General features: G+C 36.2%; 1 protein-coding gene across 1 annotated transcript in view; it reads right to left on the bottom strand.

Moving 5' to 3' along the window:
- The window catches only part of DNER (delta/notch like EGF repeat containing), a 108,790-nt gene that overhangs the window by 15,324 nt on the left and 76,786 nt on the right, over positions 1-16,680 (bottom strand). Inside the window, exons 6-8 of the mRNA XM_070945609.1 lie at positions 12,492-12,645; positions 8,889-9,002; positions 3,659-3,883 (exon numbers count right to left, since the gene is read on the bottom strand). Coding sequence (XP_070801710.1) covers positions 3,659-3,883; positions 8,889-9,002; positions 12,492-12,645 — 493 coding nt within the window. The remainder of the gene's footprint in view (positions 1-3,658; positions 3,884-8,888; positions 9,003-12,491; positions 12,646-16,680) is intronic.

Raw genomic sequence — 16,680 nt, 5'->3', positions numbered from 1 at the left:
TTAGAACTGCTTATAATGCTCGTATAATTTCTTTAAATTTAAGATCAATGGTACCTAGTCACCTACAATTATAAATCAAAATACGGAATCTAGCTGGATCTTACCTAGTGCTTATGACCAAGGTATGAAGACCTTCTGTCCTTCCAGATATTGCTGAACAATAACTCTCAATATCCATAATTATTACTTGTACAACCTGGGGAGTTTGCAAATTCATTACTAATCAAAGAACCACACTGATCAACCCATATTTTTTGCCTTGAAACCTCATATACATTCCTGTGCATAAATTACTGTCTCAAAGAGGCACTTTAAAAGATAGATAATGAGCATGGATGCTTTATTTTTACAGGATGAGGGACAGTAATTCAATAGTCTGGAAGAAAAATAATTCAATTTGGAGTAGTCTAGAAAGTAATTTATAGGGGGTTACAGAATTACTCAACTAGTTTAGACCTTGCTCTAGTCATTCTTCTTCAATGTGGCAACCTTCATGTGTCAATTAATGTTGGCTAAAGGATTATAGCCATTTATTTCAACACATCTGGAAGATACCAAAATATTGTCTCATTATATTAGTTAATTTCAATCTGGAACTCCAATCTCACTTAACCCGCTTTATAAAGCCAATTCAAAATATTCAAAATATTCCCAATCTATAAATATAAAATTGGAAACTGTTCATGAGTTTACATTGACATACAAGGTAATATATGTTATTCACTTGACACATATCCTTAGAAAAATAATCTACTGGTATTTTTAAATTATTTTTATCCAATAAGCTATAAGAATGAGCTCACACATCATGCTATGGTAAAAACAAACAAATCAAATTTATTTATTTATTGGTTCGATTTATATGTTCTCTGGACACTCAGGGTGTCTTACAATGCGTTAAGCAAGAGCCTTCATACTTTTGTATATACCTGCTTAGTAGGGCTTTTGGTTCACCCTAAGCGGTGTTCTTTTTTATACAAAGTCAGTTTATTGCCCCCACAATCCGGGTCCTCATTTTACCTATCTCGAAAGGATGAAAGGCTGAGTCAACCTTGAGCCTGGTGAAATTTGAACTTGCAGTAATTGCAGGCAGCTAGTGCTATTTAATAGCACTTTAGTCTGCTGCACCACCAAGGCTTAGCATTAATATCACAAACATTACAATTCTCTGATGCTTTGAGTTATGCTATATTATTAAGAGATAATTGAGAGCTACAGCAGAACATCTAAATTTAACCTTATTTCGTCAGAAGCATACACTGCAGTACTTTCTCCCATAGGCCCCTTATTCAAAGTTCAAAATGTATGGGATGTGTGAGAGTGTGTGTGTGTTTCCAGTTTATGGAGGGGATAAAAAGAAAGATGTAAAAATAAAATGTAATCCCTCCCCTCCTTCTCTGTTATGCCTATGTAGAATTTATGCACTTAGTCTATCAAAAACTCTGTTGGGATGTTCAGCAATCAACCGGTCCCAGCACCAGCTATATATATCATATTTCTGAATAGTAGCTATTCACTGGTTTGTTGACATTCCTATACCTGTCAGCATAACAGGTATCTTAGAGGCTAGATAAGGAAGTACGCTGTCTTCCTCTCATTGGGGGGTGGGGTGGGGGGAGGGGTTTAACTCCTGAAAACACTGAATATATTTTTCACATTAAGAACCTTGAAAAATATTAATGAAGTATCACAGTTCTTCAAGGTCTGAAAGGCCTGTAATAATGTATGTTAAGTACTTTTCCTTATAGATGAACAAAACAGGACGAATTGGCTTCATATAATTCATTTTTACATTCTGAAGTGAGGACATCTCTTAAATTTCAGTGACAGTCTTTCATTGAAGACTTTTTACCATGTGGACAAATTTAAAAATGAATTTTAAAAAAAGGAAACAAACATGCAAAATTTTGAAAATTCTTGCACTAAGAAGCAAAGGTAAGGTAAATATTCTAAATTGAACCTGAAACATAATTAGGGATATTTTAATACTAAGTGAGAAATGGTCCCAGTTCATGGTCCCTTATAACAGCCTATTTTGAAATAACTGAAATGTCCAGATTATTTCCAAAGACAATCCTACATTACAGCTCATTACAATGCTTAACAATTAGATGTTGCATAATGGACAGGATCAATACAAAGCCCTTCCAGATGGGCCCATTGATGATTATTATGAACATTTCATCATTATAATTAGCCTATTTTAAATTTCTCTTTTGTTTGGTATTTCTGAGTGACATAATGGGGGGGAGAAGGTCAGTAATTCAGCAAAAATGTAGATAACATACAATGATGCAAACACATTATTGGGAAGTATCCAATAATATTCTATACTTAAACATTGTTTAAAATGCTTTCCTCTACTTATCTGCTCATTTTTCCCATCTGGATTAGAAGGATTTTCCTTAGTATGTAACATTCTGCAAACACAAAGCTTACCCTAAGCTATTCCTCTAGTTCAGATCACTATTGTGAGAAAGAAAAAGAGCACCATGAAACAATTGGCAGCTTGCTTGCAGATAATGTCCAAACAATTACAATTGTAGGAGTAGTAATTCCTTTACACATTAATCTGCTTTAACTGTCCTTTTGAATCAAGTTCTTATTGTAAATTACAGTGTCAAGTCCCTTACAAGGAAGCAGAACTCACACAGGCTTTCTTTAATGAGTTGAGCGGCAACAACAAGGGGTGGAAGTGCAGAATCTTGAGAGTCGAATTAGGAACCTTCGAGTCGTGTTTTATTAGTGAGCTCATTAAAGCAGGGCCTCTTGGAAGCTTCTGAATTTCTTTCTCCCAGTCTGCTGGCACAATGGATTATGAATCTATTTCTTTTATAAACCAGCAGTGACTTCTATTAATTGTTTGAGTCCAGATATACTCCTCCTCCTCTCAATTTCAGCACATTTTGTATAGAATTTCTGAATGTAGTTCTGAGCAAAGCCAATGAATAAGGAGCATTTTGATGTTCCTGAATTTCAGATTCAATCCTGTTTTTAAAGGGACGTGTCTAAGTGTATGAAATGCTCATGGGCATGCTTGCAATAATCTGTTTAGAAAACTGAATGCAGAGGCTGGCAATGGAAGAGAAATTAAAAAAGATTAAACTAATTAAGTGGGATTCTGAATATATGCTAGATGAGAGGAACTTCATGTTTGAATGCAGCCTAAGTTATCAGAAATTAGATAAAAAGCTAAATAAAGTTAGCTCCCACTAAAATTCAATGAGGTTCAATTAGCTGTATCATGATCCAACTCAGTCTATCATGCTATATTACTTGTTCATAAAACATACAAGTCCATGGATTTTATATAAGGCAATCACAATTTAAAATGTGATTTAATTTTCTGGTAACATAATTTAATATACAGCCATGATCACTTGATTCAGGTGTTTTTAACTCCTTTGACAAAAAAAGCCTCCCTACAATTATGAATAAATCTTTCAGACAAATGATATACCTTACTGAGAATAATTTGCATGTCCAAGTGCTCAGTCTATTTCTTTCATTAAACATAGACTGCATAAATGTTATTAAAGTTAATAGAAAAAAACAGGTTGTCAGCACACATATGTTAAACAGGAAAATAAAAATACTTTTGATTAGATATTGCTAACAGCAAAGAAAATATGAAAGAATATGACAAGAACTTACATACCTGGAATACAGAGACATTTATAACTTGTTCCAACACTGCGACAAATGCCATGAGCACAAGGATTCAGAGCACAGAAGTCAATCAGGTGGGCACAGGTAGGTCCCGTAAAACCTGAACTGCAGCTGCAAGAATAGGAGAGTCGATCTGTATAACAGGTCCCATTGTTCTGACAAGGAAATGAAGCACAATAATCGACTTTATCTGCACAAGTTGGTCCCAGGAATCCTAAAAAGACACAAATGGACCTGATTTGTAGGCTCTCTCCAAATTCCAAGCAAGTATTTGTCAGGAGCAAATATCCAGGAATAGCAGTTGAGTTCAAAACACTAACAGTTTATTCCTGCCAACTATACACAAGAACCTGAGCAACTAACAGCTCAAGCTAAATTAGTGTTAGATAAGAGTCAATAGAATTGATAGTATAGGTGTGTGTGTGGATTTGGATCTCTTGTTTGGTGCAATGACACCAAACTAATTACATATTTAACCCCACCCTTCAGCTCAGGCTGCTCATCTCCTACTTTATTTGTCTTACAGTTATTTAAGCAGAATATTATAAATAACTTAAAATGCAAACTGATACACGATGAGATACTAATATTTGGCAGAATCAACTGATATTATGTTGCTGAAAACCCAAGACATTTTGTACCTCTGGTAAGGAAAGAGTTTTTAGAAATATGTCATACTATAGTGTTCTGTTGTCATGAGAAATATATACATGAAAGCAACAACCAGTTAAGTTTTTTTTTTAATTAGATTTATCTGCCGCCCTTCTCCAAAGACTCAGGTGGCTTAGAATGCGTTAAGCAATAGCCTTCATACTTTTGTATGTATGTATGTGTATATATATATATTATTCAAAGTCAGCTTATTGCCCCCACAATCTGGGTCCTCATTTTACCTACCTTAGAAAGGATGGAAGGCTGAGTCAACCTTGAGCCTGGTGAGATTTGAATTTGCAGTAATTGCAGGCAGCGGATGTTAATAACAGTGCTTTAGTCTGCTGCGCTACCAGAACTCTGTTCATACCATTCCGCTGTTTCTTAATATTCTAAAACACAGGTGTCAAACTTGATCACATCATGTGACCTATCATGACGTACCATGACTTTTTTTGCCTTTGCGGAGCTGGAGTGGGCGTCGGCTGTGCATGACGGATCTGGCCCGCAGGCCACCAGTTTGACAGGCTTGTTCTAAAATAACCTTACCATTTCATATCAAGGACGAGATAAGAATAGTTGAAACAATATAGTAGAAATGGAAATGAAGAAATTTTTGTTTTGTTTAAAACAAATGCTAGTTGTTTGAAATGATGAGATGGTCAAAGAGTAATAAAGGATGGCAAAGTAAAAAGAGTTGCAATTTTCAGTTGCTCTAACAGATTGTAAATTCGTAGTTACTACATCATCTAAATGGAATATCCTTTACATATATAATTTCTGCGGGGAATTCTGGGAAATCTTTCGACCAGGTTTGGTTAAACACCAGAGGATTTTAGAAGTTACAGGAATGTGAAGTGGATGATTAACCATCAACCATTAATTGGCATTAACAGAACATAAGTCTGAGAGACATGGAAAAACAGATTAAAAGGACTGGAGTGATATGAAATGATATAAAGAATTACACACACATAGGTATAATACATCCCCACCACCTCTATATAAAATTATATAGGAGTATTAGAAATTCTAGAAAAATCCTCAAGTTATCCTTTATAGCAGCATATGTCTGCTACCACAAACAACGTTCTGCAAAGAATCAAACCCAGTGACAACCCCAAATAGATTTCTTCCTTCTCGCTCCCTTTTAATCCTATTAATTGCCATACAGTGTCTCAACCATATTTATTATGGTTTGTGCCATCAGTTGTATGATAGATGGAAAATAATTTTAAAATGTAAGTTAGTTTCAAAGCCTCAGTCTCAGTCAGCTGGAAAATGACACAGAATTATAGAAATCAAAAAGGAAAGCTGAATGAAATGCAGCTATTCTCATCAATATATTATGCAGTTGAAAAAAGTACTCAACACAAATTACAGAAATCTGTAAGCAGGAGTATGGAATATGAAACATATTTTTATGGATTATTTATCACACTATTTGTAGCATCCTTCTGTATCTTCAGTAATTTAATTGCTTCAAAAAAACACTACTTTTCACTTCTCCTTTGCTCAAAATAGTGGTTTGTAACCAATTGATCTTAGGTTTATGATATACATTTTTCATGCTCTAAGAATCATTTATTAACTCATTTATATTACATTATTGTTAATATTATTATTATTGTTTCTGGTCATGAATTTTATATTCCAATTAAGCAACTGGACAGAACTTGAAAAGCTCAGTAAAACTTTTTTTTTCCTGGATAACACAATAAAAACTTCCTTTTTATGACCCTATAATCCCTTAATTCAGGATAGTCGAGATGACTGGATGGAGCTGAGCACTTACTGACAAGACGCAGAGTTCACAGCAGATATTCTTTCTTAGGAAAGAAACATGTGCCGCTACCTAAGATTGAACTCCTAACCTTCTAAGTGTGAGATAAGCATCTTCACCACTAGGTCACCATGCTGCTTTCTCTGGATAACACAATGCTAGGAACTAATCCTTAAATTAAAGGGAATAGCTTGCATTTCTTAAGAGACTGATAACTCTTATTATCAAGGCTATCATGAAGAAAGCAGGAAGATATAGAGATAGAACGATAGATAGAACGATAGAACGATAGAACGATAGAACAATAGATAGATAGATAGATAGATAGATAGATAGATAGATAGATAGATAGATAGATAGATAGATACACCAGATAACAAGCTAACTTTTTCAAGGTGGTTCAAATTTGTATTACAGAATGCCCAGCTTCTTCACAGTTTGCTGTTACAACAAATCTCAACGAGGGAACAGTATCATAGCAAAAACATCCACAGAGGAAAATTTCATGGCAGTTTCAAAATAACAGTATGTGCAATTTAACACCCTAGGCTTTCTAAATTCCCAGCCATACTGTCTGTGTCTGTATTTTTAATCTCACTCTGCCCACACACAACAAGCTTAGATCTGAAAGTAAAAGTAAAAGATAGAGTGGATGAAAGAGTCAAAACATCTAAAATTCATGCTAGTGGAGAAGGAAAGTACTATGTTTGACCCATATATCTTGATTAAAAGAAGAAAAGAGGAGCCTGATTAGTCTGATCAGCGAATATGTTATTTTCATGTTTTCTAGAAAACATTTACTTTGTAATGACTGTGGAAATGACTACTACACATTTTGACTGTACATTTTGGTACAGCAAGTAACTGACAACAAATGCAATTCTCTAATATTTTAACTGACATTTACATGAAGATCTTCACATCCAAATACATGCAAGAAAGTTTTGTTTTAGGGAGATTGTCTTCCTTTCTTGTTTGTTGTATCAATGGTATTTCTAACCCCCTCAAAGTTTCTGTTGATGGATATTTACTCTTTCTATATATGATTATATTGCAGGTATTGGGGTCCCCTGAAATATGTTTACACTGTAAGCTGCTTAGAATCCATGGAAATGGGCAAGATACAAGCAATGTAAATAAATAAATGAATAAAATACACAAATTCATACATATATTTTGCATATCAGTCATCTACCTCTATTTTGGCTAAGTACAAAGATATTTAATGTGTAAATATTGTGGTCCATTATGAGGCAGCAAACAACAACAAAGGTGCCCTATCAAATCTAGGATAAAAACCCAAACTCACTATGAGAACTCATCCATCCATCCTTCTTTTCATATAATTTAGACACAGACTTTGATAGGATACTTTAAGAAAGCCATTTAGTTTAAGTTCAGTTTTAGTGTCTGTCTCACTATTCATTTTTACTGTTTATATATCTGTTGGGAAGAGCCAAAAAAAATCTAAAATTCTCCATTTAAATTACTGGGATTGTTCTGATCATAAGTTGTAGCATAGTTGGTAAACAATTTACTGATTATAGTACAGAGCAGTGATGGCTAATCTTTTTGCCGTTGTCTGCCAAAAGTGGGGGGAGCATGGGGGGGTCGCATGTGTGTGTGCCCACACCCATAATTCAATGCGTCCTGCCCGAGGCCCATTTTTTGCCCTCCCCAGGCTCCAGAGGCTTTCTTGGGGCCTGCAGAGGACAAAAATGGTCTTCCCCCCCAGAGGCCCTCCGGAGGCCGGAAATGGCCCATTTTCCGACGTCCAGTAAGACCGGAAAGCCCAAAAATCAGCTGGCCGGCGCACGCATGTGCACTGGAGCTGAGCTAGAGCAACGCTCATGTGCCCACAGATATGGCTCTGCGTGCCACCTGTGGCACACATGCCATAGGTTCGCCATCACGGGTATAGAGGTTCAGTCTAAAGATAGGTAGAAAACTAGCGTTACAGTATGCTACTGCAAATACTCTTTAATTGTCAGAATTCAGCAGCTTTCCCCAACTACCGTAGACCTTATTAGATATGCTGGGCCTCAACTTACAGAATTCTCAGGCTACAGAATCCTAATACAAGATTGTTATTTAGTAGATATATCTATATTTGAGAGTAAATCAATTTATATAAAAAACATTTCAAACCAGATGAAAGCTACAACAAAAATCAATACACAATGTTATTATCTGAAACATTGATAACTCTATAAACAAAAGTCAACAGAAAAATTTTAATAGATATGCTTACACACTCCCTTTCAGCCATGAGAACACTCAGGCATTATTCATTGCAGCACACTACCTAAATAACTGCTTACACATCAACACATAAAAGACATGCATGTATGTCCACATATACTTTAGGGTCGGATACTTTTATTCATCAGAGGCCAAATTAGCTCCCAAGATTTTCCCATAGCTACATGATAACAATGAGCTGTGTTGTGTTTGCCTCCGCCTAACCATTTTTTCTCTGCAGATGAAACTATGAAGTGATAATTCTCACAATACTCCCACTTGGTAATAGAGAGTACCCTTTTTTGTGCGGGGAGAAGGAATGCCCACATAAAAGGTGACATAAATATTTTTGCCAAATGATCCAAGAGCTGGGGCATCTGCAAAATGGCAAGAATTCCTTATGATTCGATAGGAAGATTCTGGTTGTATTCACACATATGTACATACAGTGTGTCTACTTATCTTGGCAAGAGAGAAACAGCACCTTTAAATGTTCTATAAAAAATATGTACCTTCTTAAGTATTACTGAATCTTACTGCTTACCTTCTGGACATTGGCAATTGAATTTACTGCTACTGGAATAGCAGGTCCCTCCATTCTTGCAAGGCTGTTGAATGCAATAGTCAATCTCTGACTGACACATTCCCCCAGTATATCCTTCAGCATAATAAAATCATTTTAAAAATATGAGAAAGAAAATACATTGTATTAATAGATGCGTTATTGGCATATTATAACAGCATCCAAAACATTGTTCCTATATTAAAGAGTTTGTTGTAATCACAAAGAATTGACCACACTCCCAGTCAAATTAAAACTAAGTTAACAGGTAACTATGATATATAGTGCATATCTGAAGTATGCATTACTCAGAAATGCATTTTTTCTCTCGCATATGACAATGACAACTCAAAACAGTGAGTAAAAACTCAATGTTAGTAGATTATCTAATCTTAAACTGAAGCACTTACCTTGATACTAAAGTCTGTGCAAATTCTATTCCTAATCAATGAAAATGTAAATACACAGTGAATAATAATGGCAATGGTATAGAAAATGCCAACTAATTAAATTTCCTAAACATATATGTTGCCACTTTATTTTCATAATTCTTTCCAGGCTTGGAAACCTTGTTTAGAATAGTAATTGTTTTTGTTTTCTTTTAAACTCAGATTTCTAATCCCAGCCTGGCTCATAGCAATCCCAGTACCATCAGCATTCCAATTAAAGATGTAATTTCTTTATAACAATGTTTGCAGTACAGCTAACAGTTCTTTTCCAGTGACTGAGCAGTTTTCCATTTTTAAGACTACAATGTGTTGGCCAAACTGTTACTTCTTTTTGCTAAGTGAATATGTTTTTTCACTTGCTTTGACCTTGACAGTACATGCTAGTCAAGTAATTCTACTTTACAATTAATTGCAGGATATTTTTTTTTATCAAACAGGCTTTCTTAAAAGGTCTTTTTTGCAGTACTTAAAGTTAATATGTTATGTAAACAAATGAGAGGGTACTGTACTATATAATTTTCAACTTAGGTAGACCAATCTATTCCAATTTATCCATCAAATATATAAAAAAGCAATTCAGTACTTCTAACAGAACAGAAGAATTGGGGTATTATAGGGAAAAGACATGGGAGTACCTTCAATTATTTTCATATAGGGATATAAAATTGAGAACCTCGGTATATAGATGAACTTCAAAATTCATCATTCCTGCCAACTAATTATACTGGCCAGAGCTATCAAAAATCCAATACCACTGAAAGTCACAGTTTGCTATATAACTCAATTTTGCTATGTGTGTGCAAATCTGAAGTCCCCTTCTCTTTCTTTAAAAAGAATAGAGGAGAGACTGACACAGACATGAACTGAATAGATCATCTGTTTTACAGTATCTATGCAGTACCACCTGACCCCATTTTATTGCCTGCTGATCTCATTCTGTTATGTAGGCTAATGCAGATGTAACACACTTCCAAACCTTTGTAAGGAAACTGTGCTTCTGGAACTAGGCAAGTCACATTAGCTGCAACTCCTAAATAAAATGTGCATCAGTGATATATACTGTATCTGTTACTTCCTGTGTCCAGTAATTCCAATGTTGTACGTAACTTAACTATAACCCCCCAATAGCAGTAAACAATGTACAATTGTCATTAAACACTTAATAATATGTGGGGTGCCGCAAGGGTCGGTCCTCTCGCCTCTTCTGTTCAACATTTATGTGAAGCCACTGGGCGAGATCATCCGTGGTTTTGGGGTGAAGTACCACCAGTATGCTGACGACACCAGTACGCTGACGACACCCAGCTGTACATCTCCACCCCAGACCACCCCTACGATGCCCTTGAAGTGATGTCCCAGTGCCTGGAGGCTGTGCGGATCTGGATGGGGAGGAATAGGCTCAGGCTCAACCCATCCAAGACCGAGTGGCTGTGGTTTCCGACGTCCCAATATAGTCAGTTGGTGCCATCACTGACTATTGGGGGCGAATCATTGGCCCCCATGGAGAGGGCACGCAACTTGGGCGTCCTCCTGGATTCACGGCTGTCTTTAGAAGAGCACTTGACGGCCGTGACTGGGAGGATTTTTCATCAGGTTCGCCTGATTCGCCAGTTGCGTCCCTTTCTGGATCGGGACACGTTACACACGGTCACTCATGCCCTTGTCACCTCCCGCCTGGACTATTGCAATGCTCTCTACATGGAGCTCCCCTTGAGGAGCACCCGGAGGCTCCAACTGGCGCAGAGTGCGGCCGTGCAGGTGGTAATGGGAGCGACATGGCGTTTCCATGTAACACCTCTCCTGCGCGAGCTGCACTGGCTCCCGGTGGTCTTCTGGGTGCGCTTCAAGGTTTTGGTTACCACCTTTAAAGCGCTCCATGGCTTAGGACCTGGGTACTTGCGGGACCGCCTACTACCACCAATAGCCTCCCACCGGCCGGTACGCTCCCATAGAGAGGGGCTCCTCCGGGTGCCGTCGGCCAAACAATGTCGACTGATGGCCCCCAGGGGGAGAGCCTTCTCTGTGGGGGCACCTACTATCTGGAACGAGCTCCCCCCAGAGATACGGAGGATCCCGGATCTGCGCACCTTCCGCCGCGCTTTAAAGACCTTATTATTCCACCAGGCGGGCCTGGCCTAATTTTCTCCCTCTTTCATAAAAGATTTTTAATTTTTAAATATCTTTTAGTATTTTATACATTCAATTTTAAAATTGGTTTTAAATAGTTCGGGGTTTTAAATTTGTCGGAGCCAAAATTATTTAATTTGATTTTATTCTACTTTTAAATTTTGTATGGATGTGTTTTATTGTTTGGCTGTGCACCACCCTGAGTCCTTCGGGAATAGGGCGGTATAGAAATCGAATAAAATAAAATAAATAAATTAATTAATAAACATAATCATAATCAACATAAAATATAGAATAATACACCCAAAGATGTTTTGTGTAATGTCTCATTCATCACATCAATGATGGCTTACACAACTGTACTATTGGCCCTGCAGGCCAGCTTTTGTGCAGCTCCATCAAACACTCTTGCAGTTTTTCTACCGAAACATGTTAAAACACTCTGGAGAGGCTGGAATCTATTGCCTGATATCAGCCTTCCAGCTATTCAAACCATCTGCTTGTCCCATCCAGCACCGAGGACCCATCCAAGAGAACCATCACATGCACTCTTCAGTGGAAGTGCCTCCCTTGTGTCAGGGAGCCTCTGCATAAACAGTAACACTTGAAAAGGCACCTTTGAGACTGACTTGCTAGGATTCAGTGTTTGCTCCATTCCATCCAATTCCTCACATATTTAACCTATATTCAAATATGTCGCATGCACATGTACAAGTTAAATCAGTTTCCGAGATTACTTTTAGCTAGAGTTGGCCCCTAGATTAAAAATGTGAGAAAGCTAGGCTTTGACAGGATTTTATGCATTTGTACGTATGTATATGTATACATGGAGACACACACAAACACACACGTGCGCGCACACATTTGTCTTTTTTTTTTGTATCAGCGATCCTCATATAAACTTATATCTAGTTCTGTTGGCTTCCTTATCCCTTCAGTATCAAGAAATGATCTGCTGTGCTAAGCGAAGTGGAGGCACTGTACAAATGATACATGATTCAAAACATACCAGGAAGACAAGTACAGGAGAAATTTTTTCCAACATGTTTTTCTGCCATATCCATGCAAGTTCCATTATTCTGACAAGGGTTGCTTTGACAGGCATTAAATTCTTCACAGAAAACACCCAGGTATTCATTGTCACAGTCACAGAAAAATGTTGCCTAGAACAAAAAAAAAAAAAAATTCCATACTTCTTTACAATGAAATCTCCAAGCTTCTTTTTAAAGCATGTTCCTGATTATGTAAAATACTCTTAAAGGAAAGCATAATTATGCAAACAACCAAATAAGATTAAGGAGCAAGACTGAGAAGGTGAGGACAAGAAATAAAGGACACACATTTTTGCAAGAAAAAACAGCTGTTTACATATACAGTCAGCACCCCTTTGAGAGCCAGACAATTTTTATCACTCCTCTGACTGAAACATTTGTCTCAATTTGCTTTTTTAAAACCTGAATTTGCAACCGCAAGTATTATTGTAGGTATAGAATAAACATTTAGATAGCATATAGTAAGTTATGTTACAGTTTTAACAAAACAACATGCATTATTTCTTTGTATATGTCTGAGCATATCTGCATTTCAGCTTGAACACCTCTATGAATATATATACTGAATTTATTTATGTATACATGCAAAGGGTACAGTATCACTTATCTTCCTTCCTTCCTTCCTTCCTTCCTTCCTTCCTTCCTTCCTTCCTTCCTTCCTTTTCTTCTATCATCTATCTAATTTCATACATATATATCCACAAAGCTTTCTGATTAATATATTTCATGTGTGGAGAGTCCCACTGGAGTAGCTTCGGAAATAGCATGTTTGAAAGATAAATTGAACAGAGAGGTAGTTATTTGTATTCTCATATATTACACCTTTCTTGAAAATTTGTTAAAACCATGGTAATAATTACAGCCTATAGCTACTGTAATCCAAACTAATGAAATTGTGAATAATTTCATTTTATGCACTGAGAGGCAGACTAGTAGTAAGAACTCGCAAATTCTACTACTACAAAATCATTTCATTTTTCTAATTCATTTTTGTCCCTTCAAGTCAATGTTGTTTCCTGTACAAGTTTCTAGCAAGTTTTTTTTTGGCAAGATTTCAGAAATGGGTTGCCCTTTTCTGCTTCCCAAAGCTGAGGCACAGTGACTTGTATAAAAACAAAATAACACAATCCACCAGAATGGATTCCATTACCTCAGAAAATCTAACAGCATCATTGCTTGTTCTTATCCCCCACCCACCAGAAATGTCTCATCCAAGAAGCTTCTTCAGCTCTGACTGGATGGTGGGAACTGGAAGGATTTATACTCCTTGTAGACAGCTGGTCATCTGCATTCTTTACAAAACAGCTGTCTGCAAGGAGTATAATTCCTTTCATTCCCCACTATCCAGTCAGAGCTGAAGAAGCTTCTTAGATGAGAAGTGAAACGTCTTAAAAGAAAAAACAGAAAGTCCAGTTGCCTCTTGAAAAAGCATCTTTGGGACAGCCATGACCTGGATGACTGAGAATCTCCATAGACTTCTGGTCTTATATGCTTAGGTTGAAAGCTTACTCTAAGTAAGAATAAGCCTGAATAAACCCAAAATGACTTATTTCTGACTAAACTATATTTTGCTACTGTTTTTTTGCTACTGTTATTATATGTCATAGAAATGCATCAATTAAGGTGTCATAATTATCAGAGAACTGCAATGAAGAAATTAAAAAGTAAATTCTTCTGGCTTACAATTCTATAGTTATAATACTACCAGTAAGGCGACGATGATGACTGTGCTGAAAGATAATATATAGTAACAATTTATTTTAAAATCAAAAGAGCAATTTATTCTTGAGAAAATATTGGCAATGAAACATGTCTCAGTGCTAGAAGATCAGAATTGCAGATAGATAATAGCGCTGGGACTTTGACAAGTTATTATGCAAAGATGATTAGCTACCATTAGCTGTTATTAAATATTCAACTGCCATTTTTCTTTCATCACAGAGTTACATTTTTGGCTACATATACTCATTTATCTGAATAATACAGAATCAAGATCACTAGAAATTGTCATAATCATTATTTAAATCTTTTACAAGCAGTTTCCAGCAATAACTAAATAATTCTTTTAAAGATCTTTAACTTGCTATTATTTGTCTGTTTAGAAATAATGAGAAGATGCTTAGAAAAGGAGACAGCCAAATATGATATTCCCTCTCTTGAAATGGACCCAATTCAAGGCAAACGTTTTGGATAAGCCCTCCACAAAGTAGTTTCTTAGAAGATCCACTGTTACTCTCAATCAATGCAAATGAGTTCCCTTTTTTGGTTCCCCAAAGACAGTGCAGGTGTTTCAGAAGGTACTAATATTTTACCATTTAGCAATTGTTTTGCTTAATACTTGCATTCTGTTCCTTCCAAGAATAATAGACAAATGAAATTGTCTATATTTTTGTATTTATTTGCAACCATTAAAAAAAAGGAGTCCCAGCAGATTTTACTCCACTAGTTGTTGCTAACTATAGAAAGCAGTGATCATTTTCTTTTCAAGGCCAGTGAACCAGTGCTCTCTGAAGACATTTCTGTTGTCATGTGGCCAGCATAACATCAAAGAGCACTGTTACATTCCCATTGAAGTAGTATGTATTTATCTATTCGTATTTGTATGCTTCCGAACCATAGGTTTTAGAAAAAATAAAATAAAATTACAATGATTCATATTAGTTCAATACATCCCCTCTAATATTAACAGCATTAAATTGCGAACAATGCAACTGGCTTTGTTCCACATTTATCCACATCAGTCAACAAAATATAGATTTTTTAAATTCTAAATCTAGACTGATTCAGTTGTATAAATAAAAGTCCAATGAATCTAGGTCTAAGTTCCTGATATAGTTTACATTATAATAATAAGTCAAATCTTCGGCCTTTTCATCCAATAGGTTGTTATATTGTGAAAATAAAGTTCTGTGAAACTTGTTTCTGGGAATGAGATATAACAGACAGTAAATAATATGGCATTCCTTGTGCAGCTTTTAAAAAAATGATATCACTTAGCCAACTCAAGCTATCCATCTTGTCTAAAATCTTTAAAGAAGTTATGCAATCCCTCAATAGTCTATGATAATTTATGTCATTCAGCATTTCACGATGTAGCGATAATTATGAGAATGGTTTTAGAAACAAATTCACCCATCTATTACCGTTAAATTGTTCATGGAGGCATTGTTTTGCCAAATAAGTGTTGTGCACGTTGTGTACTCTCCTATAAGATTATTATTTTATCATTATTGCTGGAAGCCCATCTCTAATCTCAATCCTGCTGCTGTACACATGAGGGAATGCTAAGATTGATCTCATTAATTGATTCAGGGACACTTCTAATTAGGCTGTTGGTTTGAGCACCAAGCTTGGCAATTTGGTTGCAAACGTTTCATCACCATTCAAGGAGACATTGTCAGTGCATTTTGAACTGACAATGTCGATTTCTCTTCAAATGGTGATGAAACGTTTGCACAAAATTGCCAAGCTTGGAGTTTAAACCAACAGCCTAACTACCAACCCGAGCTACTAATATTCAAACACATTTCAAACACTTCTAATTCTTCTAGTTTACTGAAATCAGAAATCTGGAGGCTTTAAAAAAGGGACTGACAAATATTTGTCTAAAATGGTATAGGGTCTCCTGATTAAGCAAGGAATTGGACTAAAAGGTCCAAGGTCCCTTCCAACTCTGTTATTCTGTGTTCTGTACTCTCATTGATCTCATGGCCATTGTTCTTGTTCATGCTACATTTTCCAAGATAATGTTTCAATAAACTGGATACTTCAATGACCTCAGTTGTTCCATCTCCTTATCATCTACTCTCCATTACGTCTCTTTGATTTTTTAGTAAATATGCTTTAGAATAATTTATCTGTTAGGTATTATTTCCTAAAATAACTTTGAAATTCTGCCAGGATTCTTTTCATTCCAATTTATGTTGTCAATATGTGTACCATGCCATCAGTATATAGTAATATATGGACTTTCTGAAGCCTGCCTGTTCTTCTGTTCTAATTTGCCTTGTATCTGCCAATTCAATCTATTTAAAATATATGTTGTATATAGCTTACACCCTATTTCAATGAGACTTTTGGAGTGAAAGTTAGCAGTGTTTGTGAAATCTCCCTTTTTGATCTTGGAATTACTGCACTGTTTTTCCA

The sequence above is a fragment of the Pituophis catenifer genome, unplaced genomic scaffold (genome assembly GCF_029215685.1).
Source record: "Pituophis catenifer annectens isolate HBS135680 unplaced genomic scaffold, rPitCat1.0.hap2 SCAF_6, whole genome shotgun sequence".
NCBI lineage: Eukaryota > Metazoa > Chordata > Lepidosauria > Squamata > Colubridae > Pituophis > Pituophis catenifer.
Note: the sequence above shows the minus strand (reverse complement) of the source record. Positions and strands in the feature narration are given on the sequence as shown.